We start from the raw sequence: 27025 nt of genomic DNA, 5'->3' as shown, positions 1-27025 counted from the left end.
TGGCCAAAACCTAGTCATGTGGCCACAACTAATTACAAGGGAATAATGAGAAACATGGGCTCTAGTGGGACAGTCCTAACATGAACAGGGATGGGGGCTCTATTAGTAAAAGGGAACCAGAGAATGGAAGCTGGAGAACAGGAGCAGCCTGTGTCATTAGGCAACGCCTCCGGAAACCGGGTACTCAGGAGAATCCTTTTCCTCGACAGAACAAGTTTGACCCTTCTGCAGGGGAAACAACTCAAAAGAATCACCCGATTCTGAATCCAGCAAAATGCTCAGGATCTCTGGGTGAGTTCATGGAAGGAGGAAGGAACGACTGGATACTAGCAAGGACAATAACTGCCTATGTTTCAAACATAAATTTGACATCCTCCCTTACCCTTCACATGCATAAGCAGATATATTTTGTGTATTTGCTTCTGGCCTAACAAAGGACAGTCACAATTTTAAGCATGCCAAATATGGATCCAAAATGTAGTAAAATGAGGAAGCTAGTGATCGTGCCCACAGTACCAAGGTCCACTCAGTAGAAAGAGCTCCCAAAAGGGGCTGTCACCAGTGTGTGTCCCCCGAGTGAGCTGCAGCTGTCCCTCCACCTCTCCACAAGGCTCTCCAAGACCAGCAGTGTATTCCACCATTCAGTCTTCGGCAAGAAGATGCTATGGAAGTCAGGGAGAAGTAGCTTGGACAAAGGAAGAAATTAAATTGCGATGCAGGTCTGCCGAAACGATAACCAACCTCACCAAGGGCTCTCAATGATAATGATGATGATGATATATGAAGGCAAAGACAATTTTTTCTGGGAACATATAATCAGAGCTAGGGAATTAAAAGGGAAGTTGAATTACGTGGAGCCCTTATCACCTCCCATTCACCAACAATATACTAGCTAAATAAAAGGATAAATACAGTAATTGTTTTTTCCAATTTTTTCCAATGTAGTAAAATGAATCATAGGCAAAATATAATTTGCATCAGTTATACAACAGCCTCATGTAAACTAAATATAATTTTACAAGTGATGGTAAACAAGAGGATAAAAAGAGACCCAAGAATGATGGTAATGCTTGAAAAAGGGGGGGGGGGAAAGAACCTAAATATTTGTTCATCCATGTAAAGTTGATTTAAGATAATAACATCAACATATATACTTTATTTGGTAGGCAGTTCATATGATAAAGTAAAAGACTGTAAATAAAGGAAAAGAGATTTGACAATAGCTTCAGATTTTAAAAAAAATTATAAACTGGACTTGATACTAAATGAAGAGTTAATAATTAAAAAGGTTTATACCTGTGCTGATATAAAGGGAGTTTTGGACATGAAATATTTATTGTTCTTACGTTGGACAAAATGAAAACATTTTACTGGGTTATACTAAATCTATACAGCTTGCTTTAACCTAAAGAGTTTTTATCATTAGCTATATATATTTTAAATCCAAAGTATCAAATTTTTAACCATAAATTTTCTAATAAAAAGATTAAAACACATTTTTGAATTAAAAAATCAACTTTCTTTCCAATATTGCAAGATGGTGGGTAGAAAAGCTGAGAGGCCAGAATAAAAAGAGAAAAACCTGAAGCTGAGAAGAATGATGGCAGTGGCAAGGTTCAAAAGGGTAAGAACGTTGAGGGGAAGCCCTGCTGTGGGTGAAACCCTGTCCTGGTCAGAGGAATTAGCAGATATTCCCAGTTAGCTATGTACTCTAGAGAGGCCTTATGCAAGAAAAGGTATTTTGTTGTTCCCGTCGTGGCGCAGTGGTTAACGAATCCAACTAGGAACCATGAGGTTGTGGATTCCATCCCTGGCCTTGCTCAGTGGGTTAAGGATCCGGCGTTGCCGTGAGCTGTGGTGTGGGCTGCAGACGTGACTCGGATCCTGCGTTGCTGTGGCTCTGGCGTAGGCCGGCGGCTGCAGCTCTAATTAGACTCCTAGCCTAGGAACCTCTATATGCCTTGGGAGCAGCCCTAGAAAAGAAAAAAAAAAAAAGGTATTTTACAGCTAAATCCTTAGTTGAAAAGAAAAAGGTAAAATTCTTCACCAGAGAAAGAGGGATAGGAGATTACAGAGCAGTGCGAGGTTGATCAGAAAGCTGTGGATGACAAATTCTGTGAAGGATCAAAGCTGTTCCTCAGCTCCAGGGCTACCTCTGCTCTGTCTGCCCTCACAAATCAGTGTTCTAAACTTCTTACAAAGAAAGCTATTAAATAACCGATCCATTAAAAATGAAAAAAAAAAAAAACCCAAAACTACTTAACTAAGCAGCTTAAAAGTCAGCTTTCCACACATAATTTAAAGATCTGAATTTTGCTTTTTTTTTTATTATGATCCCAGCAAATGTTACACTAGAGAAAATGATTGGGAAATACAAATAGATTCATTAAAAACGCAGGCTGATTATTCATATCTACTACATTCAGAAGTATGCCAAACGATTTAGTTATATTGCAAAGCTGTAATTCCTTTTCCTAACAAAGCATTATTTTATAAAATTGTAGTGTTGTATTGATTCAATTTTAATACAAAATACTTATATACACAATATAATATAAAAGTAAACTGTAGTGCCTTCACAAAGGGATATATTAAGGCCCTTTACAAATATACCAATATGTTGACCCAAATTACTTTTTGTTTTAGATTAAAACAAACAGGCTAAATGTTTCACTTTAAATACCAAAGGGATTTTTGTTTATTTTTGTTTATTAAAGAAAATTTTCTAAAGTACCTAAGGTAACAGCAGCAGCAATATCTAGAAATCCTCCCACTGTATTCTCTAATTTCAACATATTATTAAGTCAGAATAAAACATTTCCACTCACAGTTTTGCACTTCGCAACAGCAGAAGGTAATAACTTTTTAAAAAAGTCAATCTCAAAGTGACTTCTTAGTCATACATTCTATAGTTTCTATTACAAATAAGGTAGAAAAGATACAGCAATAAGGCCTGCCTTAGGACATCACTGGACAATACGTAACTGTATCTACAATTACACAATTATAGAACACATTCCATAAATACTATTGATATGCATAAAAGAGGGTGAGTATAAGAAAGACAGCAAGTTTTTTTAATGAGTGGGAAAATTATTTTTAAAAGAAAACATGAATAATCAATGTTTTCACTCCATTTCAACAGACAGCATATAGATTTTTGATGTCATTCTCACCTTTTTGGTCAGGAAGCACCAAATTCTATACGGGAAGAACTGGATATAGTTTGGGAATAAGACAGCTAATAAGTACATCCAAACTGTTAAAAATGCAGATGCTAAAGGCTTGTACACCGCTCCAGATAAATACAAAAAGCTTATACGATTAGAGGAAATTTAAAAGAATATAAAATTTGTAGTGTTTGTTACATTTGAGGAATAAGGGCAACACAAATTTTGTGGTGGCTGCGGGTAGTGGTGGTGAAGACAGCACCTTAGTTTTCCTACAAAGTACATGTAACAAAGTTGGTTTTGTACTGTTTTGCACCATAGTCCAGAAGTAAAACAACTAAGCAGAATCTTAAATAAATCTGACTGAGAAAGCCTGGGAGCAAGAGAGATAATTTTAAAATTTCAGTATTGAGTTAAAGTTCTTGAACTGATATGTTTTGCAGAGAATTTTAAAGGACTAATCAAATGTTCCATGAAGTGAAGAATGCCATCTTATATAGTGCATTTTCTTACAATTCTCTGAGTAGAAGTCCTTCAGAAATATTTCCATATCAAACCTGTTAACAAGCCAACATCTATTTCAGTGCCCTCAAAACGGTTTGTTTAAAATGTCTGAGTTCTGTACCCGCAAGAGAGGCATTCAAAAGGATATCTTATCACATGGTACGGACCTTTTCCCATCATAAATTATCAGTGTTTATACAAGATGTGCTAATTTGAGTACTAATCAGTAAATTTAAAACAAAGTTCTTAGTTTAACATATCAGTGTTCTTATAGGACAGAGGTTCTTAACTAAGAGTTGGTGACAGGTTTCAACAGGTCCCAAATCCCTAAACTGCATGCAACATTTTATGTGTATGTATTGACGTGCATTTTTCTGGAAAGGGAGCCCACAGCTTTCATCAGATTCTCAAAAGGACCAATGACTCCCAAAGACCCACCATTACAGTGGGTTAAGCAATGGTTTACAAGTTGAGCTCTAAGAAGGCCACCTATAAACAAGTGGGAAGTGTGAGCTAATAAATCTTCTCTGCCCTTCCCAATTCGACTGGAACAGCTCTGCCTTTAATTCTACTTAGATATATGATTCCATTAGCTTTTCTATGAAGAAAGCTAAAGATTTGAAAAAAAATCACTAAAATTATGCTCTTATCCACAAATATTAAGTTTTCATAAAATAATTTCCTATCAGTGGAGCTTAAGAAAAGGAAATAAAATGCAAATTTTACTAATGTCAGAATACAGCCCTTTCCCCCTTCCTAAAAGATAAGCTAAATGTATTTTGGTATGAAACCACAAGTTGTCCTTAAAATCTAAGTATTATATATAATAGTAATGCTGAAAAATGTATCCAACCTTAAATAAGTTAGGATTTGAATTTTCCACTAAGACCACTAGGTATTTTTTTCCTAATTATTAATGACCACCTTAATTAGGAGTTAAATAGCAAGTTTTCACCAATTAATCTGCCCACAGGTAACATATAGCCAAACAGCCAGATTTTCCTTTGCCAGTAACAATTCGTGTATGCAGCACTGTTCTGAAAGAGGAAATCTATTACCATCACAGATGACATAAATCAGGAGTTCCTGCTGTGGCACAATGGGATAAGCGGCATCACTGAAGGATGCAGGTTCAATTCCTGGCCCGCCAGAGTGGGTTAAAGGATCTTCGGTAGGTTGCAACCGCTGCTGGGATCTGATCCCTGGCCAGGGAACTCCATATTCCGTGGAGCAGCCAAAAAGAAAAAAACAAACAAAAAAAACTGTATAGAAAAAGTCCTTTTCTAGTAAGTATCCAAAAATTTCTAACCAAAGTTTAATATAATATTGAAAGTAATCTCTCTGCTAAGGATGTAGAATTTTTTTTTAATTTCAAATATGAAAGATCTTAGCTTATTTATTTTTTGGCTGCCCCACTGCATATGGAGTTCCTGGGCCAGGGATCAGATCCATCCACAGTTGCGACCTTAACCTGAACACTGCATCACTGCAGTGCTGCAGTGCTGCTGAGGATCCTGTTGCACCACAGCAGGGACTCCATGAAAGATCTTAGCTTTGATTATTGAAAAGTTAAATTTATGGCAGCTTTGTTCCCTTTAAAACTGAAAGCAGCATTAAAAGTACCAATACAGAAAGAAAAATGGTAGTGCTTTGCTTCTTTTAAAGCCAGTAATTCTTGAGATACATTAGAAAATTAAATATTCCACAGAGGGGAAAAAAATAAACTGCATTATTTTTTGTTCTCATGAACATATTGTTTCAACCTTGTATTTATTAGTTCCTAAATGTGAATTATACAGATTACCATTAGTCTAGGAATACTCACCACCATGATGGCTTAATTTCTATAGCTTATTTTTTTCTCCAAAAACAAAGGTATGGCGGAACAAAAAAAAAGAGCTCTGTATATGTGGGATATATTTCATATTTGGTTAAAGCAAGGTAAAACTAAAACTGTCTTTCAAAAAAAATTTCAAAAATTCTTGTCTTTTAAAATTATTTAGCATTATGTACAAATAGATACCAGGCTCTTCTTTTAAAAAAAGCACTATTTTTTAAGTACTTTAAGTACCAAGAACTGACTATAATATTCAGCTCATAATTTACTTTCTTTATAACAATTTTTTTCTAAGTTACTGATTAAAAAGGCTGAAATAAATTATCATTTTAAAAGGGTTTCCCATAATTTAGGAACATAAAATATTGTACACAGAGCAAATATACAGAGCCCTGTCACACTTGCATAATTTTACTCTGAGTTTCAAAAAACCTTGCATTTCAGGCCTTTTTGCAAATCCTCATTATAATTATTTCCTACTGTGTTAAACATACACTAGATCACGATTTTGATCTCTGAGCCTGTGTGCTGATCATCTTCATCTGACTGTTGCTGTGAGCCTTGTGAATTAATATATTCATACTCAATAGGCTTTGGATAATTATATGGGTAGCCATTGTCATCAAAAAATCTCCGAAAGGTAAATTCATAGAAAGCATGTTCAGGGTGCTTTCCATTTTTATACCATCCATTGAGAGTGTCATTTACATTTTCTTCCTCATTATCATCACTCCATAACTTATCAGGATCGACAGGATCAAAATTTGATGTATCTGTTGGGTGTGTGATTTTAGGAATGTATGAAGCAGACTGCTGTCTCAGGTCACTGGAGAAATCAATTGTTTTAAAAAACGGATGAGCTTTTATTTCATCAGCACCATTCTTGCCTAAGCGATCTTCTGGTCCTCGGCAGAGTTTAATAATAAGATCAGAGGCTTCAGGACTCAGTTTAGCTTGTGGTGGGATATGAAGAGATGTTTGCCAGTTGATTACCTTTAAAGAAGATTTTCACAAATTAGGAGGAAAGAAGAAAACCAAAAATTTCCTTTCCTCAAGTTTTACATGAAAAAGTCTTATGGACAACTTGGGATTTTTATCTCACCCTCTTTACTTTTAACAATGAATCACTGGTGGAAAATAACCTTTCCTCCCATTCTTTCCTCTCCAGGCAACTTATACTCATATTACATGACTCCCTTTAGGTTTCAGCTCCCCTCCTAAGCCCTTCTACCTATGGTAGAAATGACTTTCTTTTGTGCCTCCCCAGTTTGATACATTTACTTGTATCATAGTATGTTTAACACTGTGTGGTACCTATTTATATCTGTGTCTGGTTATAGCATAAAATTCCATAACGCTATAGACCATGTTTCGTCTCTGCATTTCCTAGTGCTTGGCAAACTGCCTGGCACATAATTAATAGAATAGATATTCAATGGAGTTCCCATTGTGGTGCAGTGGAAACAAATCTGATAGGAATCATGAGGTTGCGGGTTTGATTCCTGGCCTCGATCAGTGGGTTAAGGATCCGGCGCTGCCGTGAGCTGTTGTATAGGTTGAAGATGTGGCTCGGAACCCTCACTGCTGTGGCTATGGTGTAGGCCGGCAGCTGCAGCTCTGATTTGACCCCTAGCCTGGGAACCTCCACATGCCACTAGTGCAGCCCCAAAAAGCAAATATATATATAATAATAGATATTCAATAAATAATCCTGTTTTTAATAAACGAATGAAGGAGGAAGGAAGAAAGGAAGGGAAGGAACGGGGTAGGTAGCTCATAAATATTAAATAAATGAACCTCATCTTCCTTATTCATACAGGAGCTTATCAGAGCTATATAGGGAAGAAAATTAACCCCCCTCTTCTAGTGTGGTTCATCTTAGAGTCTTCTAGAAAGGGAAATGCCTCAACTAATAACAAATAATATTTCTTTGGATTCATTTCGGGAAAAAACCCCCATGATAGTCGTTATTTATGCCTGGTTCCATATCTATTTCAAATAGAGGAAATGAAAATATACAATCAGCTGGATATGTTCTTTATTTAAAGTTACATTCAGGATTTTTTAGTAAGGTAAAAAAATAAAAGAGTAGGCACAGCAAAAAAAAAAAAGATTCAGTTAATCTAAAGATCAAATTCATTAGAGAGTAATGTAGACTGAAGCTCAGAGACAAAATAAATGGAATAAAAAAAGAAAAAAGCATATGAGACATGTAGGACAATATCAAATGTCTACTATGGATACTAATTCAAATCTCAGAAGGAGAGAAGGAAACAGAAGAAATCTCTGAAGAGGTAATAACAGAGAATTTTCCCAAATTGGTAAAAGTCATAAACTCTTAATTCAAGCAGCTCTGTGAACCTGAATCAAGAGGAATGCAAAGAAGAAGCAAACCTAGGCAACATTATGGTGAAACTGCAGAACAGCAAATTTAAAAAGAAAAAAAAATCCTAAAGCAGAAAGACAGTTCTAGTTCTAAGTAAGATGCAATAGTTGTACTTCGCCCTGACTTTCCTCTGAATATAGCTACACCAAATGGACAGAATGCATGAAGCAGCTACCTGAGGATCCTGAAAAGGACACAATAACAGGCAACCTGGAGACAAGGATGCGAATTTGAAGCACCAATCAACCAGTGGTGCATTTACCATTTTTTTCCTCTAATATACTCTGGCCTGGACTCAAGATAGCCCAGACCCTGAAGAGGTTTAACACAGACGGAGTGAGTTCCAGGAAAAGCCCCCTCTGCACAGGCTCAGGGAGGGAAAGGAACTTCCTGGCCATAAGAGGTGCAATAAGGGCCACCTAAAACTTTGAGAGAGGGGACCCTTCCTTGCCGACTGAAAATCAAATCACACAGAAAATGGTCCCAAGAAGATGGATCGAATCCCTGTTACTTTTTTTTTTTTCACTCTTTCTGTCCACTCACTACTCTGTCTGGATACAGGCACAGACATGAGACATGTATGGCAGAAGAGGATAAATAAAGCATTATTTTTCTGGTCAAAGGACTGAAAAAGTAAGCCAGAAGGAACTGCAAAGTACCTAGGACATAGCAGAGAAAGAGGACGTTGGGAAATCAACCCCGTAAAGTTATTTACAAACTGCTGGGCTTACCTTCAAATTCTGTGTGGATCTAACCCCAAAGAGCATATCAAAGACTCTGAGAACTGAACTAAGGAAAAGACTACAGATCAGGGAGACAGCTGTCCAGTCATGCAAAGGCTTTGATAACAAAACTTACAATGAAATCACAAGCCAATAAAGGCTCATTGGAACTTGTAGTCTATATCCAACCAGGTTTATTGCTTGCCAAAACAATATCAACACTGCCCATAAGATTTAAATAAGACCCAGCATCTCATTAATATTCAAAATGTCCAGGATATAATCCACAATTACTAGGTGTACAAAGCACCATGAAAATTTCAATCCAAGGAAGTTCCTGGGTGGCTCGGCAGTAACGAGCCTGACTAGTATCCATGAGGATGTAGGTTTGATCCCTGGCCCTGCTTAGTGGATTAAGGATCCAGAGTTGCCATGAGTTTTGGTATTGGTCACAGATGTGGCTCAGATCCTGTATTGCTGTGGATGTGGTACAGGGCGGCAGCTGCAGCTCCGATTTGACCCCTAGCCTGGGAACTTCCATATGCTGCAGGGTGTGACCCTAAAAAGCAAAAAAAAAAAAAAATTTCAATCCACATAGGAAAACAAGACTAATAATGTCAGTGTTGAGAAGACACTGATGTTAGAATTATCTGACAAAGACTTTAAAGTAGCCATTAAAAAATGCTCTAGGAGTTCCTGCTGTGGTGCAATGGGTCAATGATCTGGCTTGTCTCTGTGGAGGTGCCAGTTTGATCCTTGGCCCAGTGTAGGCTGTAGTTCTGGCTCGGATTTGATCCCTGGCCCAGGAACTTACATATGCTGCAGGGGCAGCTGAAAAGAGAAAAAAAAAAAATATATGAATACTCTTGAAATGAAAGAAAGTCTGAGAAAAGAAACTGAAGATATGAAGAGGTTCCAAGTGGAAATTTAGAACTAAAGAATACTACAACCAAAATAAAAGCTCAGTGGGTGGGCTCAATAGCAGAATGGAAATGTCAGAGGAAAACAGTGAATTTAAAGAAAAGTCAATAGAAATTATGCAATCTGAGCAACAGAGAGGAAAAAGGTTGGAAAATATGAGAACCTTGGGAACCTGTGGGACTATACCAGGTCTAAGATTGGTGTTATTACAGCTACAAAAGGAAAAAGTATGTGGTGCAGAAAAAATATATGAAGAAATAATGGCTGAAAATTCCCCAAATCTGATGAAAGACAAACCTGTAAATTTAGGATCCTCAGAGAAACCAAACATGATAAGCCCTAAGAAATCCATGCCTAGACAAATCATAATTAAGTGGCCAGTGAAAACGATGCATTACTTGCGGGAACAATGATTTGAGTGACTGTAGATTTTTCTCTATTTTTGTTTGACTGCGCCCACGGCATGTCGAAGTTCCTGAGCCAGGGATCAAACCTGCTCCACAGCAGTGACCAGAGCCACTGCAGTGACAATGCAGGATCCTTAACCCACTGCACCATAAGGGAATACCTGAATGACTGTAGATTTCTCATAGGCCAGGAGGAAGAGGATAACTTCTTAAAGTGCTGCAAGAACTGAATCCCAAACCTGTTCTAGGGAGTTCCCGTCGTGGCTCAGTGGTTAACAAACCTGACTAGGATACATGAGGATACAGGTTCAATCCTTGGCCTCACTCAGTGGGTTAAGGATCTGGTGTTGCCATGAGCTGTGGTTTAGGTCACAGACTCAGCTCAGATCCTGAGTTGCTGTGACTGCGGTGTAGGCCGGCAGCTGTAGCTCTGATTTGACCTCTAGCCTGGGAACCTCCATATGCCAAGGGTGTGGCCGTAAAAGGAAAAAAAAAAAAAAAAGGAACTGATGTTGCTGAAGGCTGAAGTGTAGATTGCAGATGCGGCTTGGATCCTGTGTTACTCTGGCTGTGAAGTAGGCCGGCCGCTATAGGTCCGATTTAACCCCTAGGCTGAGAACTTCCATATGCCATGGGTGCAGCCTTAAAAACAAACAAACCTGTTCTAAAATATTTGCCAAAGATAGAAGAGATATGATATAGAAGGAATCTTAAAACATCAGGAATGCAAGAAAAGCAAGGAAAATGCTAAATACCTGGGTAAATATAAATGACTTTTTCTCATCTCGAGTTCTTTAAAACAAGCTGATAAAATAACCTCTTGGATCTGGCGTTGCTGTGAGCTGTGGTGTAGGTCACAGATGCAGCTCTGATCCCGAGTTGCTATGGCTGTGGTGTGGGCTGGCCGCCTTAGCTCCAATTAGACCCCTAGCCGGGGAACCTCCATATGCCACGGGTGTGGCCCTAGAAAAGACAAAAAAAACAAAACAGAACAAAAAAAAAACCTCTTGGATGAGGTCGAATGGGGTTTTAAATGTATATAGATGTAATGTATAAGATAACTAAAACAGAAAGGGTAGAGAATAAAGGGACCTACATGGTAGTAAGGTTCTACACTGAACTTTTAGTAGTAAGGTATCAATTCAAAGTAGACAAGGAAAACTTAGCACGTGTTCTGTAATCACTAAAACAATGTCTAACAAAACTATACACAGAGATAACGGTCAAAAACACAGCAGCAGGGGAGTTCCTCTTGTGGCTCAGGGGGTTAAGGACCCAACACTGTCTCTGTGAGGATGTGGGTTGGATCCCTGCCTCAGTTAAGGATCTGGTATTGCCATAAGCTGTGGTACAGGCCTCAGCTGCAGCTCTGATTCAACCCAAGAATTTCTACATGCCGCAGGTGAGGTTGTAAAAACAAACAAAACAGTAGAGGGAGATCTCACAAAAACTGGCGAATCGGAAGCCTCACTGGTCAGTGCTTCCACAAAAAACCCATTAAACTGGGAAAAAAAAAAAAAACTATTATCGTAATCAACCGTTTTGGAACTCTGGAACCTGATCAGACACTTAGAGCAACAAAGAGAGTTCTTCGTGAAGAGGAAGGCTGCTAAAATTTGGTAAGAGAGCAGTGTGCACAAACCAACTACCATTCACCACTCCTCGGCTCCATTGTACTCATGGAGGGGCAGCCTGTTTTCTTGGAATGGCTGTATGGTGCCAAGGTGGGTAGTAAGGACCTTGCCTTCCAAAAATTTGAAGTTGTGCATTTTGGTTGGTCTTGGGGACTGGCTGAGGAACCAGCCCAGAGGCCTGCCTTTCTTTTGACCCTCTAAAATATTTAAAGAGACAGATATGCTTTTCTTTTTTGATCCAGACATAGAAGAAAATATCTATCAGGTTATTTGGCTTAGTCTGTTTCTTTGAGTTTTGAGAGTTATATTCTAAATATGCAATCTACAAATATTTTCTCCAAAATCCTGGCTTGTCTTTTCATTGTCTTGACTGTGTCATTGGTTGGCTGAAAAGTTTTAAACCCCCCTCACCCCTCTGCACTCGTGGCATGGGAAGGTTCCTAAGCTAGGGATCAAACTCCCACCACAGTAGTGACCCAAGCCACAGTCCTCACAATGCTGGATCCTACCTGCTGACTACCAGGGGATCTCTGAAAGGTTTTAATTTTGATGTGGTCCAATTCCTCAACTTTTTCTTTAATGGGTCATGATTTTGATGTCATTTCTAAGAACTTTCACCTAACCCCAGGCCACAGATTTCCTCCTACATTTTCTTCTAAAGTAAAGCTCTATGTTTTATCTTTAGAGCTATGACCCACTTTGAGTTAATCTTTGTTTGGTTTTTGGTTTCTTTTTGGTTTTTGGTTTTGGCCATACCTGTGGCATGCGAAGTTCCCTGGACCAGGGATCAAACCAGTGCCATAGCAGTGACTCAAGCCACAGAAGTGACAATGCCAGATCCTTAACCCACTGGGAAGGGAACTCCCCAGTCTGAATTAATCTTTGTGTAAGGTGTGAGGTTTATGTTGACATTCAGTATTTTTTTATATGGTTGACCAATTTTCCCATCTCCATTTGCTGAAATACTATCTATCCCTTCTTCCGTTTGCATCTTTGTCAAAGATTAAATGGCCATATTTGTGTGCTCCTTTGTATTTTTTTCTCTTTAGGGCCACATCTTGGCATACAGAAGTTCCCGGACTATGGGTAGAATTGGAGCCACAGCTGCCGGCCTACACCACAGTCACAGTAATGCCAGATTTGAGCTGCAACTATGACCTGTGCTGTAGCTTGTAGCAACGCCAGCTCCTTAACCCTCTGAGTGAGGCCAGGGATAGAACCCACATCCTCATGGACACCGTGTTGGGTTCTTAACCTGCTGAGCCACAACAGGAACTCCATATTTGTGTGTTCTTACTTTTCCATTCACTATCTTGTTCCATTAGCTGTGTGTGTATACTCTTACCAATACAGCTTGCATTACTGTAACATCATAGTAAGTCTTAAAATCAAGTAGTTGATTCCTCTTTGTCCTTCTTTTAAAAAAAATTCCTATCAAGATCCTTTGTCCATTCATGTACATTTTAAGAACTGATTCATCTGTTTCAACAAAAACCCATGTTGCGAATTTTTACTGGATTTGAGTTAAATCTGTATTATTTTGAAGGAAATTGATAGCCTTACTATGTTAAGTCTTCCATCCATCACATAGTATGTTTCTCCATTTATTAAGATCTTGACTTTTTTTTCATCAGAATTTGCTTGCTGCTTTTGGCATTCAGATTTGTTTGTGTTCCATTAGATACATCACTAATAGATCTACAGGTATAATATAACCTAATACTATACTTAATAGAATTACATCTAAGTAGTTTATTTGGGGACATCTACCATAAATGGTATTGTTTTAAAATTTCAGTCTCCAGTTGTTCATTGCTTGACTACAGAGATACAACAGACGTTTACTGTTACCATTATCCTCTACAACTTTGCTAAACTCACTTATTAGTTCTATGATGTTTTCCAGATTTCCTGAGATTTTCTATACAGAAAATTATGTTATCTGTGAATAAAGGAAGTTTTAATTTTTTCCTAATCTTTATGCCTTTTATTTCTATTTTTTGTTATATTACGTTGGCTACGACTTCCAGAATTATGTTGAACAAGACTGGTTAGAATAGATATCTTTACTTTGTTCTGGATCTTAGGGAGAAAGCATCCAATTTTTCACATGCAGCACCCACATAATCATATATATATTTATACAGATGCATATATTTACATATATATGAAAATCAAGGTGAAATAAAGATACTTTCAGACGAGGTAATCTGACACAAACCTGAGAATGCATTAGCAGTAGACTTGTACTAAAAGAAATTCTAAGAGAGTTTAAATAGAATATATTAAATGCAATGACAGAAGTTATACTTGAGGGGAGCACTACAGTAGCGATATCACAAGACATTCTCGGAGAATGATTAAAAATGATCACAAGTGAACCAGAAAGGGAGGAAAGGAGTTTCTGCTGTGGCATAGTGGGTTAAGAATCTGACTGTGGCAGTTTGGGTCAGAGTAGAGTGTGGTGGTGTGAGTCTGATCTCTGGCCTGGGGCAGTGGGTTAAAGGATTCGGCATTGCTGCAGCTGTAGTGTAGGCTGCAGCCTTCAGGAACTTCCCTATGCTGTGGATGAGGCCATTAAAAAAAAAAAAAAAAAGAAAGGAAGGAAAGCTGTAAAACACGGGAGAGGAGGAAAGAAGGACATTCTAGACAGAGGGAATGGGATGAAGAAAGAAACAGAGGACAAATTTGGACTTTAATCCACAGACAAGGGCCACTAAAGGTTTTTTTTTAAGGGCCACATCAGTGGCATACAGAAGTTCCCAGGCTAGGAACTTCTATATGTCACAGCCACAGCAATGTGGGATCCAAGCTGCATCTGTGACCTAAGCCACAGCTTGAGACAAGATCAGATCCTTAACCCACTGAGCGAGGCCAGGGATCAAACCCACTTGCTCACAAATATTAGTCAACTTTTTAACCCATTGAGCTACAATAGGAACTCCCACTAAAGGTTTTTTTATAATTAAAAAATTTTTTTTGCCTTTTTAGCACTGCACCCGTGGCATATGGAAGTTCCCAGGCTAGGGGTCATATCAGAGCTGTAGCTGCCGGCCTATGCCACAGCCACATAGGATCTGAGCCACATCTGCGACCTTCATTGCAGCTCATGGCAATGTCAGATGCCTAATCCACTAAGGGAGGCCAGGGATCAAACCCGCATCCTCATGGATACTAGTCTGGTTCGTTATCGCTGAGCCGCAATAGGAACTTCTAAAGGGTTTTTAAATGGGACAACTTATGGTCAAAATCATGACAAGCTTCTCATTTAAGTGCCAGAGGTAATTTCAAGTGGAGATACAGACATTTGTTTGTAGTTTGGGGCTAGAATGTGCATGGAAGGAAAGGAAATGTACAAAGCCAGTAGTCAATAGAAAGACAAGGAGCAAACTGGAATAAAACTTCAAAAGGTCCTAAAACTTTCTATGAGAATGAAATATGAGTGTAGTACATGAGTGAGGAAGGATACAAGAGTATGCTAACAGTGATGTGATGGAGATGAGTTCATGCATGGCATTTTAGTGGGCTCCTCTATCTGTACAAATTCATCCTTTAGTTCTAGATTAAGACACTCTAAGTAAAGGACTGATAAAGGTCTACGGTGCTGGGACCTCTTAACAACTCTTTCGGTACAGATTTTCTATCTTACCTTCATTTGTGTTTCAAATGGTGTTTGTGCCAAGAAAGGAGGTTGTCCCACCAACATTTCAAAAAGAATGACACCAACACTCCACCAATCACATAACTGTGTATAGCCTAAAATGAGATACCAAAGTTATGGTTATTCATAAGCACTTTAAAAAAATGCTCAGAATATAATCAAAGTTAATATTAAACCACCAATTTATACTGTAAAATTAATACTTTTATTATAAACTTGAAAAATAAGCGATATTCTAATGTAAGTTTCAGTTGATCTAAAGGCATATTATTTATGAAACAAACATTTTACCTGTTCGTAACAACACTTCAGGTGCAATATAATTGGGCGTCCCAACCAAAGAATGTGCTAGACATCGTTGGTGCTGGCGTGCAGCTCTCCGCTCCAATGGTTTCAGTCTATCACCACATCGACAGTTAGAGGGGTCACCCCATTCATTACTGAAATCCATGCTATCTTGTCGTGGATGGTCACCTGTATAGTAAAAAATAAATGAACAAAAATAACAAGAACAAGAGTAAACCTTAAGTCTGTTTACTCTTTTGACATCATGATTTAGAGTTAACAACACTCTCCCCTGTTGACAAGACATAATGTATGCCATATCACTGATGGTGTTTATTAATGACTAGGGCCTACACTCTTGAAATATCAATAGGAAAAGTTCTATACTAGGAAAAATTAGCCTGAGATGCAGTAATTTGCTCAACATTAAATGATGACAATAAAGTCATGAGTGGGTAGGATTGAGAATTTGTTTTCCAGACTGCTCCCCAATACTATTCTGGACAAAGTTTCAAACATACTAGATTTGTGTTTCATTCATTAAGAAAAAGACAATGATAATAATAAAGGCAGTGTTTTTCTCTCAGGCAGCTTCTCTGTAGGAAATACAGACACACACATGTATGTAAGAAACATGGTGATGCCTCCCATGCAGACAATCAGCAGGGGGTGATATGGCAAGTGTGCTAAGGTAGCTTGGGAAGACCAATTTAGGTGACATCTGTAAACAAATAAGAGGAACTCAAGTATAGTTCAAAAACCAGAGCAAGGCATTCTACACGCTCACAACAGCACCTGGGAGTTCAGCATGGTTAGTAGAGCGGAGAATGTAGGCGAGGACGTGGGAGCCCGTGCATATGGGTTTCGCAAGCAAAAGAAATGGTTTGCCTTTTACTTCAAATACAGTGGGAAGAGGGAGTTTCCATTGTGGCTTAACAGAAACAAATCTGACTAGTATCCATGAGGATGCAGGTTTGATCCCTGAGCTCACTCAGTGGGTTAAGGATCTGGGTTGCCATGAGCTGTGGTGTAGGTTGCAGAAGTGGCTCAGATTTGGCACTGCTGTGGCTGTGGCTGTGGCTGTGGCGTAGGCCTGAGGCTATAGTTCCCATTCGATCCCTAGCCTGGGAACCTCCATATGTTGCAGGTGCGGGCCAAAAAAGACCAAAAAGAAAAATAAATAAATACAGTGGGAAGATACTAGAGACTTTGAAGCAAGAGAATGGCAAGATCTGACTGATGTTTAGAAAACTTTAACTGCTATATAAAGAATATATTATAGGGAGGACAAGGGTGAAAAGAGACCATAAAAGAGGCTATTAAAGTTAAGCTTGGACTATGATGGTGCAGATGAAGAAGAGTAAACAGATTCAGGATATATTTAGAGGTAGAGTAAGCAGGGAAAAAAAGAGAATCAAGAATCTAGGTGGGTGGTGGTAGTACAATTTATTAAAAGGGAGGAGGAACAAATACGGAGGGGGAGAAATTAAGAGTTGTTTGTTGGCAATGTTAAGTGTGAAAGGCCTATTAAGAATCCTTGGGAGAGGGAGAGGCAACTTCTGAAGAGAGATTTTCAAGTCATCAATGTAGCAACAACAGTAATTAAAGCCATAACCAGATGAAATTACCTAGGAGAAGAATATCTGAGATTAACCTAATTGTAACATCTGGGATGTTTGGTAAAAATACAATTTCTACACTCCAGTGAAGATTTTCAAGCAGAAGACTGAAATAGAGCCTGAGAATCATATTTTTAAGATGAACTCAAAGTAATTCAGGTGACTCTAGGGAGAGATTAAATTATGTTAAACTGAACATTACAGTAGGTTCAGGTACGTCAGTTCTTTTTACTTAGAACTACTAAGCAGTTCAATCCACTTGCGTTTACAGAAACACAGGAGGTCAATAATATTTGCCTCAGAGGACTTCTGTGAGCATTAAATTAGCCTATATGTAAAGCACCTAGTCATAGTGAGCATTCAGCAAATGTTAGATTGACTTCCATTAGTGCTTGGAGGGATCTTGTGAGGCAATGTGATATAGTAGAAATAACGTGGGCCCTGTCATCAGACAAACCTGGGTTCGAAGCCTAGCCCTTATACTTATTTTCTGACTGTGGGCAAGTTTCTTATTCTAAGCCTCAGTTTCTTCATTCTGCCTCACAGTGACGTTGTGAGGATTAACCAGAATCATGTACATAAAATGTTAAAGTTAAGCAAGTTGCGTAAATCATACAATGGAATCCTAAATAGCTATGAAAATAAATGCTACATGCAGGAACACAGAGGAATCTCAAATAAAAGAAGCCAACATAGATGAATACATATGGAATGATTACACTTAAATAAAGCTTGAAGAGTAGGCAACATGAAATACATTGTTTAGGGATGTATATACATATGTGGTGAAAGTACAGAGAAAAGAAGTGATTATAAAGCCCTGAAATAAAGGTTACCTCTGTAGAAGAAAATGATTTTTCAGGGACTTCAAAAGTACTAATAATCTAGATCTTCAGCTGAATGATGGGTATGGAGCTTCGTTTAAAAATTACTTTCAGGAGTTCCTGTCGTGGCACAGTGGTTAACAAATCCTACTAGGAACCATGAGGTTTCAGGTTTGACTCCTGGCTTTGCTCAGTGGGTCAAGGATCCAGCATTGCTGTGAGCCGTGGTGTAGGTCGCAGACGCGGCTCGGATCCAGCTTTGCTGTGGCTCTGGCATCGGCCAGAGGCTACAGCTCCGATTAGATCCCTACCCTGGGAACCTCCATATGCCGCGGGAAGCAGCCCTAGAAATGATCAAAAAAACAAACAAATAAATAAATAAATAAAATAAAAATTACTTTCAGGAGTTCCCATCCTTGTGCAGCAGAAACAAATCCGACAGGAACCATGAGGTTGTGGGTTTGATAACTGGCCTTGCTCAGTGGGTTAAGGATCTGGCGTAGCCACGAGCTGTGGTGTAGGTCACAGACGTGGCTTAGATCTGGTGTTGCTGTGACTCTGGTGTAGGCTGGAAGCTACAGCTCCAATTCGACCTCTAGCCTGGGAACCTCCATATGCCGCAGGTGCGGCCCTAAAAAGGTAAAAAAAAATAATAATAAATAAATAAAAATTATTTTCAAAATATTGTTAAAATTTGAATGTTAATATTTCAAATTAACAAAATGTAAAGGGGTTAACAAAAATGCTAATGATATTTAGATATAATTAATCCTAACATTCATTTTGTAAGTCTTAAGTGTCTAAGGGATTCACTCACATTTATCCAACAGAGTTGAGACCTGACCCAAGACTTCTGGCTTCTATCCAGTGATAATACCATTTTATATGTTGCTGCATTAATAAACTGTATGAATACGTACAAATTTTATGATTTTACTCACCACTCTGATAGTACTTAGAATCATGTGTCCATCTGAAGCCAGTGCAGAGGCCGAAGTCAGTCAATTTAATATGACCATCACGATCAATCAAAATGTTATCAGGTTTAATATCTCTATGAATAAAACCCATTTTATGAACACTTTCAACTGCACAGGTAAGTTCTGCTATGTAGAACCGTGCCAGATTTTCTGGAAAGATGCCCATTCTAATTAATAGGCTCATCATATCACCCCCAGGAATATAGTCCATTACAAAGTATAAATTGTCCTTATCTTGGAATGAATAGTAAAGACGAACTACCCATTCGTTGTCAGCTTCGGCCAGGATATCTCTCTCAGCTTTAACATGAGCAACTTGATTTCGAAGCAGAACATCTTTCTTTCGAAGAGTTTTTGTTGCATACAAAGCCTTAGTATCTACTTTTCTTGCTAGACAGACTTCACCAAATGCTCCTATTCCTAATGTCTTTATCTTCACAAACATAGACTTGTCCATTTTAGCCCTTTTAAGACGGATGTAATTAGACTCTTTTTGGCAAAGCATCTTTCTCATTTGATCTTGGGCATCTTGAGATAATCCAACCTAGGCAAATAAACTAAATATTAAATGAGGAATTATCTTCTATACTGAGTACTAAGAAATCGCTTGGAAAAAATTCAGGCATATATTTAAAGGTTAAATGCATAATAATTTTTAATAAAGCATGTTAGAAATCTAGAATATATTTCAGAGAAAATTATCAAAAGTGCAGCCTAAGAGATAGTTAACAGGATATACAAAGTGAGTTATATATGCAGTCTGCTGTGGACAGCAAAAAGACATCAATGGTCAGCTTTCTACTCCTCTCTAATGCACTCAAAAAAATGCTCCCAGTGCAATAACCAAACATGTTAACATGCACCCTCATCTCTCTCTCCATGCATATTCAACCCAAACTACATAATTAGATTGCCTTCATCATATGCTTCTCTTTGTGGAATGCCTAGGAGTACACAGTCCCTTATAGAGTATAAATTGTCCTTATCTTGGAATGAATAGTAAATGAATTAATTTTATCCTTCATGAAAAGAAATTCTTCCACTCCAGGCTCATTTATTCTAAAATACTGATGTATTAAAAACAAAAGAAATGTCTTCTCTAACCTAAACCCTCATTAAATAGTCAGTCTTTCCTTTTGTAACTCTCAGGGCATCGGGGTAATAAGGGTAGGACTCACAGCCACCACTAACGCAAAATGCAAAGGGTATGTCATGTCTTAATTAAAAGGGACAACTTGTTTGATTACAAGGTATCTGTTAGATATTCTGCAACACTTCAAAGAATAGTCAGTGTGACTTATGAAGATTAACAAAAAACCAAGTTCTAAGTACATATGGAATACCTAAATTTAGACGGAAGGAACAGTTTATTTTTGACTAGTTAATAAATAATTTAAGGATTTAAATAGAAAAAGAATTTGATTTGAAAGGTAGAGTATAATTCTAGAAATGCAAAACTAATTAAAATATAGCAACCTCATGCTTCTGTTAGGATGCACATTTGCATGCAAAATCTTTTAAGAAAGGTGGCATGCCAGACTTAGTATAGAACTGTTTCTCTTAAAATCTTACTTGCCTACACAGTAATGGAGGCTACAGAAGTCAGCAAAGCTTCCAACACCATAAAAGTATAAATCAGCTATTAGTGAAAGTGAAGAGGAAAAAGGAAAAATAAACTAAGAAAATACATACAGACAAGACCTTAGTAAGAAATCCTAAGAGCTAAAATGCGGATCAGTTATATAGGTAATCATGGTATTTCTCATCTAACAAAATTCAATTTATAGCAGGAGTAACTACACTGTGAAATTGGATTTAGAAAAATTATCTTGCAAGAATGGCTCTCAGAAGTTCCTGTTGTGGCTCAGCAGGTTATGAACCCAACTAGTATCCATGAGGATTCGGGTCCATCCCTGGCCTCACTCAGTGGGTTAAGGATCCGGTGTTGCTTAGCTATGGTGCGGGTCACAGGTGCAGCTCGGATCTGGCATTGCTGTGGCTATGGTATAGGCCGGCAGCTGTAGCTCCAATTTGACCCCTCGCCTGGGAACTTCCATATGCTATTGCAGGTGCAACCCTAAAAAGCAAAAAAAAGAAGAATGGCTCTCACCGGAGCTCCCACTGTGACACAATGGGATGGGCAGTATCTTGGGAGCTCTGGGACACGGGTTCAATCCCCAGCCTGGCACAGTGGATTAAGGATCCGGCATTGCCACAGCTGCAGTTTAGGTTGAGACTGTGGCTTGGATCTGATTCCTACCTGGGAGCTCCTTATGCTTCGGGTTGGCCAAAAACTTAAGAAAAAAAAAAAAAAAGAAAGAAAAGAAAAAAAAGAATGCTTCTCACAAACTTAAGCCTCTTGGATTCTGAGCAATAGAAGATTAGGAGTCAAACCTTTGAATTGTAAACATATGATAAAAATAATAATGGTAATATAATATCTAGTGAAGTGATCGATATGGAACTACAACAGATATTAAGCTACAGTAAGTGTTTACTTATTCTGATCTCCTTTTCAGTAGAGTTTGGTTTAATAATTTCAGTACATTTTTCTAGACATTATAAAAATAAAATTAAACGGGAAAATAACTGAAAGGAGATGTCTCTGACACTTCTTGTAAGACCAACCTAATGAAAATCCCCAAAGTCCCAAACCTACTCTAAGTAAAAATACATGTTTCATAAGTTTTTCAAGAGTTGGGACCTAGATAATTCTAGTTTATTTTGAAATGCAAGATAACATGTAACCTCCAGAAAACAGCCCTTGCTCCAATTTCCATTAAAGGGATTATTCATACCTAAACAGCACATTGTAATTTTTCTTCTTAATTTATTACAACTTTATTATAGGAAATTGAGTAATTCTTGAAAGACTAAAATAAAATGCTATATAACTAAAGTACTTTAATGTTTACTGACTTTTAAATAATTGATAATATATTTAGCAGAAAAATAAAGAAAAATATTGGACCATAACATTTTAAAATAAACACCAAGCAAATACATAATCAAGTGTAAAAACGGACATTTTAAAAGGTTTTACCCGCATCATTTCGTTCTCTAATTGTTTTTTGCGATGTAGACGCTGTTGATGAGATTTGAGTACATTTTCTACATGTTGCTCCATAAAGAATTTAAACGCCTGAGGAGAATAACTTTGAATACGAGATTCCCTCCGCTCTTCATCTTTCTTGTTTTTCCTAACGGTGATAGGCGAGGTGGTAATCTGTTTCTTTTCTTTATCTCCATTATCAACATTTTCATAATTTTTTTCAGCCTCGTCTTCCTTGGACAAGGTCGGCTGATCCTCTTTGCTAGATTTATTGACTGATTCATACGGAGGGACAGATGGGTTTTGGTGGAGCAGATGTTTTGGATAAGGTGGTGGTGGACCTTGATAGTTTGGAGCTTCAGCAACAGGTGGCATAACGGTCATATTTGAAGCAGTACCCTCAGAAAAGGGACTAGGTTGAACAGTTTGGATTGGCTGTGGTATCCAAGAAGGGTGCGTGGGTGCTAAAGCAGTCTGTAACTCTGGTTTTAATACACGTATACTTTTCACAGGCTGCTGAATGGGAGCTGGTGTAATAGCAGTGACTGTGGTAGCTGAAGGCTGAGAATTAGCAGAATGACTTGTTCTATTTCCTAATGGGTTATTAAAAGAATTTGACCTCACTGGTATGTTAGGTTGCCATGCAGGGATTTCATGCCCACTGTTCGGGGATGACTGGGTTGGAGCAGAAGATGACTGAGGCCAAGCCGTTTGCAGTCCGGGTACGTTAATGTTATAAAGTTCCATGTTATGACTATTTCTGTTTGGCACCATCATAGACTGAGGAATATTTCCATTAGTATATGATGAAGGAGTAGCAGAGCCTCCTGTCTGTAAAGCAGAAGGGCTCTGTCCATTAGTTGGGGTCAGAGGATACGGAGGGGGTGGCTGCCGATTCACAGCAGCAGGAACAACATTTTGGTGTATCATAAAGTCAGTCTGACCACTACTGTTCTGAATTCCAGGTCTCCCTGGTGGAAAGTTATATTTGTTAGAACTCTGCATGATGATTGGTTGTCTGCCAACAGGCACAGAATTAATGCCTCTTTGTCCCTGATTAGGAGGATTCATTGGGGACGTGTTAAGAGGTGGTGGAGGATAGCCCTCTTGCCAGGCTCCAGGTGGAACAGGAGAGATTCGGGAGATGACATATTCCATGTTTCCAGAATAGCGCTTTGTCTGAGAGTTTGGTTCCCATGACGGGGGAGGCGGAGTTGTACCTCTTGGAGGGGGAGTCTGGCCTCTTGGAGGTGGTGGAGGAGTGACACTCCTTACTTGAGGAGGTGGTGGGGGATTCACTCTCTGTCCATTGCTAGGGTGAGCTTGAGAGAATGCTGTTATACCAGATCCTGACAAAGGTCTTCCTACATCTGTCTGTGAGTTGGGACTTTCAGAACGATAGGCGACACTTTCTCCCAGTGGTGGGCCATGTCTCTGAGGAACTAAGGATTCTTTAGAGCCTTTCCAGCTTTGTTTGCGGTTAACTGATTGTTGCACATTCCCTATGGTAATAAAATAGACAAAATAAATATTTTTAACCTTTTACTACTAAATGATAATTCTCTTTCAAGAATTACAAAAATCAAATTTCAGTATGTGGTTTTATTTTACCTTTCAAAACCTCTCTTTATTTTTGACTAGGTAACACACACACACACGTTTGTATTTTTACGGCTGCACCCAAGTTTCCAGGCTAAGGGTCCAATCGGAGGAGTAGTTGCCAGCCAAAGTCACAGCCACAGCAACTCCAGACCTGAACCATGTCTGATCTACACCACAGCTCACAGCAAGGCCAGATCCTTAACCCACTGAGTGAGGCCAGGGACTGAAGCCACGTCCTCACGGATACTAGTCGGGTTTGTTACCACTGAGCCACGATGGGACACCTCGACTAAGTAATATATTTTCATAACTCAAAATTCAAGAGGTACAAAAGAATATCCCCTTTGTCCCTTAACCAACTGTTTTCTTTCTTGAAGGCAACCAATGTCATAAGTAAGACATTTTAACAATACACAAGTAAACAGTATAGCTCCTATATATATACATTGTGCCTGGCTTTTTTCATTAAAAAAATGGAAGGTTTTGGAGCTCTTGCTGGGTGCAGTGTGTTAAGAATCCAACTGCAGGAGTTCCTGTCGTGGCACAGTGGTTAACGAATCTGACTAGGAACCATGAGGTTGCAGGTTCGATCCCTGCCTTTGCCCAGTGGGTTAAGGATCCGGCATTGCCAAGAGCTGTGGTATGGGTCGCAGACGCAGCTTGGATCCTGCGCTGCTGTGGCTCTGGTGTAGGCAGCTGGCTACAGCTCCAATTTGACCCCTAGCCTGGGAACCTTCATATGCCGTGGGAGCAGCCCAAGAAAAGGCAAAAACACCAAAAAAAAAAAAAAAGAATCCAACTGCAGCGGCTCAGGTTGCTGCAGAGGTGAGGGTTTGATCCCTGGCTCAGCACAGTAGGTAAAGAATCTGGGTCACGGTTGCAGTTCAGATTCAATCCCTGGAGCAGGAATTGCCATAGGCTGTGGGTACGGCTATAAAAAAAAAATTTTTAAATAAAGAAATAAAAAAAATTGAAGATTCTATATCAGTACATAAAGTGTTTCTTAAAAATATTTTTTTCTTTATACTTATTAGCTTATTGGAATTACATTTTTAGCCACAAAACTATTACTATAAAATTCTACCAATGATAATTTTGATTTCTTTTTTTAATATAATGATTTTTATTTTTTTATTATAGCTGGTTTACAGTGTTGTGTCCATTTTCTACTGTATAGCATGGTGATCCAGTTACAGATTCTTTTTTCTCACATTATCATGCTCCATCATAAGTGACTAGACATAGTTCCTACTTAAAAAATATTATTGGAGTTCCCGTCATGGTGCATCAAAAATGAATCTGACTAGGAACCACCAGGTTGCAGGTTCGATCCCTGGCCTTGCTCAGTGGGTTAAGGATCTGGTGTTACCATGAGCTGTGGTGTAGGTTGCAGATGTGGCTTGGATCTGGTATTGCTGTGGCCATGGTGTATGCTGGCAGCTGCACCTCTGATTAGACCCCTAGCCTGGGAACTTCCATGGGTACGGCCCTAAAAAGCAAAAAAAAAAAAAAAAAAGTTATTATACTTTTTCACTATATGGATGTACCCACATTTATTTAATCAGTTTCCCTACTGATGGCTGTTAAGGTTGTTTCTAGTTTTTTGCTTTACCCTATCCCGCAAAAAAGGAAATGAAAAATTATGTACAGGTATCATTTCATGTATAGATGTTAAGTAAATAAAGTATTAGAAAAGGCATTGAGCCAAAAGATGTGTCCATTTGTAATTTTGATAGATATAACACTAATTTTAAATACATTTCAGTAGGGCTTTTAAAACAAACAAAAAAAATACCAGGGGTCATTAGATGAACACTAAATGAGGTTGAAATTTTTACAAAGACTCTCTTTAATGTAATTTCCAAATAAATTAAACAGGTAAGAAAACATATGATACCAAAAAAAGACAAATATTTAAAATAAGCTGGTTGCTTAGAAAAACATAATACATTTAAAATATATATAAATATATTTGTATAAAATACTATATAAATAATACATCCCAGGAGGATTAAACATTTAAATGTTAAAGATGAAACGTACCATACAAGCACTAGAAAAAAAATGAGTGGCCATTTGATAACCTTGGGGTACCTCTTTGTACCTCCTGGGAAGGTCTTCCCAAGTATGGCAAAGATAGAGGACATACAGTAAAAGACTTAAATACATGAAGATTTAAATACACGAAGCATTCAGCACCATTCAAACCAAACCAAAACAAACAAGAAACATCCACAAATTTCAAAGGTCAACATTACCCTGGGAGAAAATACATTTAAATAACACATGGGGAAAAAGTGGTAAATATTAAGAATGTACAGTTTAACACTCTATTTAATCTAGGCTGTGCAGCATCTTGCGTCTATAACTCATTTCAGGAAAAGGTGTCATTGTGGGCGAACTAGCTAAGTTCTCTGACCACCGGCTCAGCCTCACCTTCCTCAGATTGGTCAGTGGAGGCCAAATGCAGCAGGTTACTCTCCCAGCTTTTACCATTAAGATGAAATCTCTGCAACCCTAAAGGATACTACCATGCCTATTGCTCCACATCTCCTCCGAAATTCTCTGTGTTCTTCCACTTATCAAACTCTCTGACTACTGCCCTCTAGATGTGCTCTTTTCTATAACTAGAAAAATGCTCCTGGAACACCAACCCCTGCTCCAAGCTTTCCCACCACTTCCTTAACCTGGTTCTCATCTGCTAACATTACTTTGCTTTCAGTACTTTGTAATTCAGGTTTTCTTTAAAAATAAACTGGGCTAGGGAGTTCCTGTTGTGGCGCATCAGAAACGAATCCAACAAGTATCCATGAGGACACGGGTTTGATCCCTGGCTTCGATCAGTGGGTCAGGGATCTGGTGTTACCGTGAGCTGTGGTGTAGGTCAGATGTGGCTCAGATCCCGAGTTGCTGTGGCTGTGGTGTAGGCCAGCAGCTGTAGCTGATTCAACCTCTAGCCTGGGGACCTCCTTATGTCACCAATGTGGACCTAAAAGGCAACCCTCCCCCCCAAAATAACTGGGCTAGAAGGTGAAACTACACATCTCTGCTCTCCATTTATGCTTCTAGACCACTGTTATTTCTTCATACGCTTAAAAAGCCAGCTCTCTGTGGGAAACCACATTCATTCCTGTAATGTTCACTGAATGAACTCCTGTTTGCTCCCCCCTCATTCACCTGTAACACTGGCACGCGACCCTGACCCCTGCCAACTTTGTATGACTTCAACATCCACATGGACAAATGATCCATCACTCTCGCCTCTCAGTTTCTTGACCTCCTCCCCTCCACTTCACTCCCAAGGTCACATTTCTAATTTTGATATCACCAATATCTGCTTCTTTTTCAAAATCACTTAAGGTTTATACTCTTGGACTACAAATTCTTCTCCTTCTTGTGTTTAACTACTACTACTGCCAAA

The 27025-nt window shown here is 38.7% G+C and overlaps 1 protein-coding gene across 1 annotated transcript in view; it reads right to left on the bottom strand.

Annotated features, from left to right (window-relative positions):
• Positions 1–2297: 2297 nt before the first annotated feature.
• LATS1 (large tumor suppressor kinase 1) overlaps positions 2298–27025 on the bottom strand; it is a 42652-nt gene continuing 17924 nt past the window's right edge. Inside the window, exons 4-8 of the mRNA XM_047769964.1 lie at positions 21994–23504; positions 18912–19494; positions 15534–15716; positions 15231–15337; positions 2298–6504 (exon numbers count right to left, since the gene is read on the bottom strand). Of these exons, the coding sequence (XP_047625920.1) occupies positions 6007–6504; positions 15231–15337; positions 15534–15716; positions 18912–19494; positions 21994–23504 (2882 nt within the window). The 3' untranslated portion in view covers positions 2298–6006. The remainder of the gene's footprint in view (positions 6505–15230; positions 15338–15533; positions 15717–18911; positions 19495–21993; positions 23505–27025) is intronic.

The sequence above is a fragment of the Phacochoerus africanus genome, chromosome 2 (genome assembly GCF_016906955.1).
Source record: "Phacochoerus africanus isolate WHEZ1 chromosome 2, ROS_Pafr_v1, whole genome shotgun sequence".
NCBI lineage: Eukaryota > Metazoa > Chordata > Mammalia > Artiodactyla > Suidae > Phacochoerus > Phacochoerus africanus.
The sequence above is the reverse complement of the archived record's forward strand: the minus strand, read 5'-3'. Positions and strand labels throughout refer to the sequence as shown.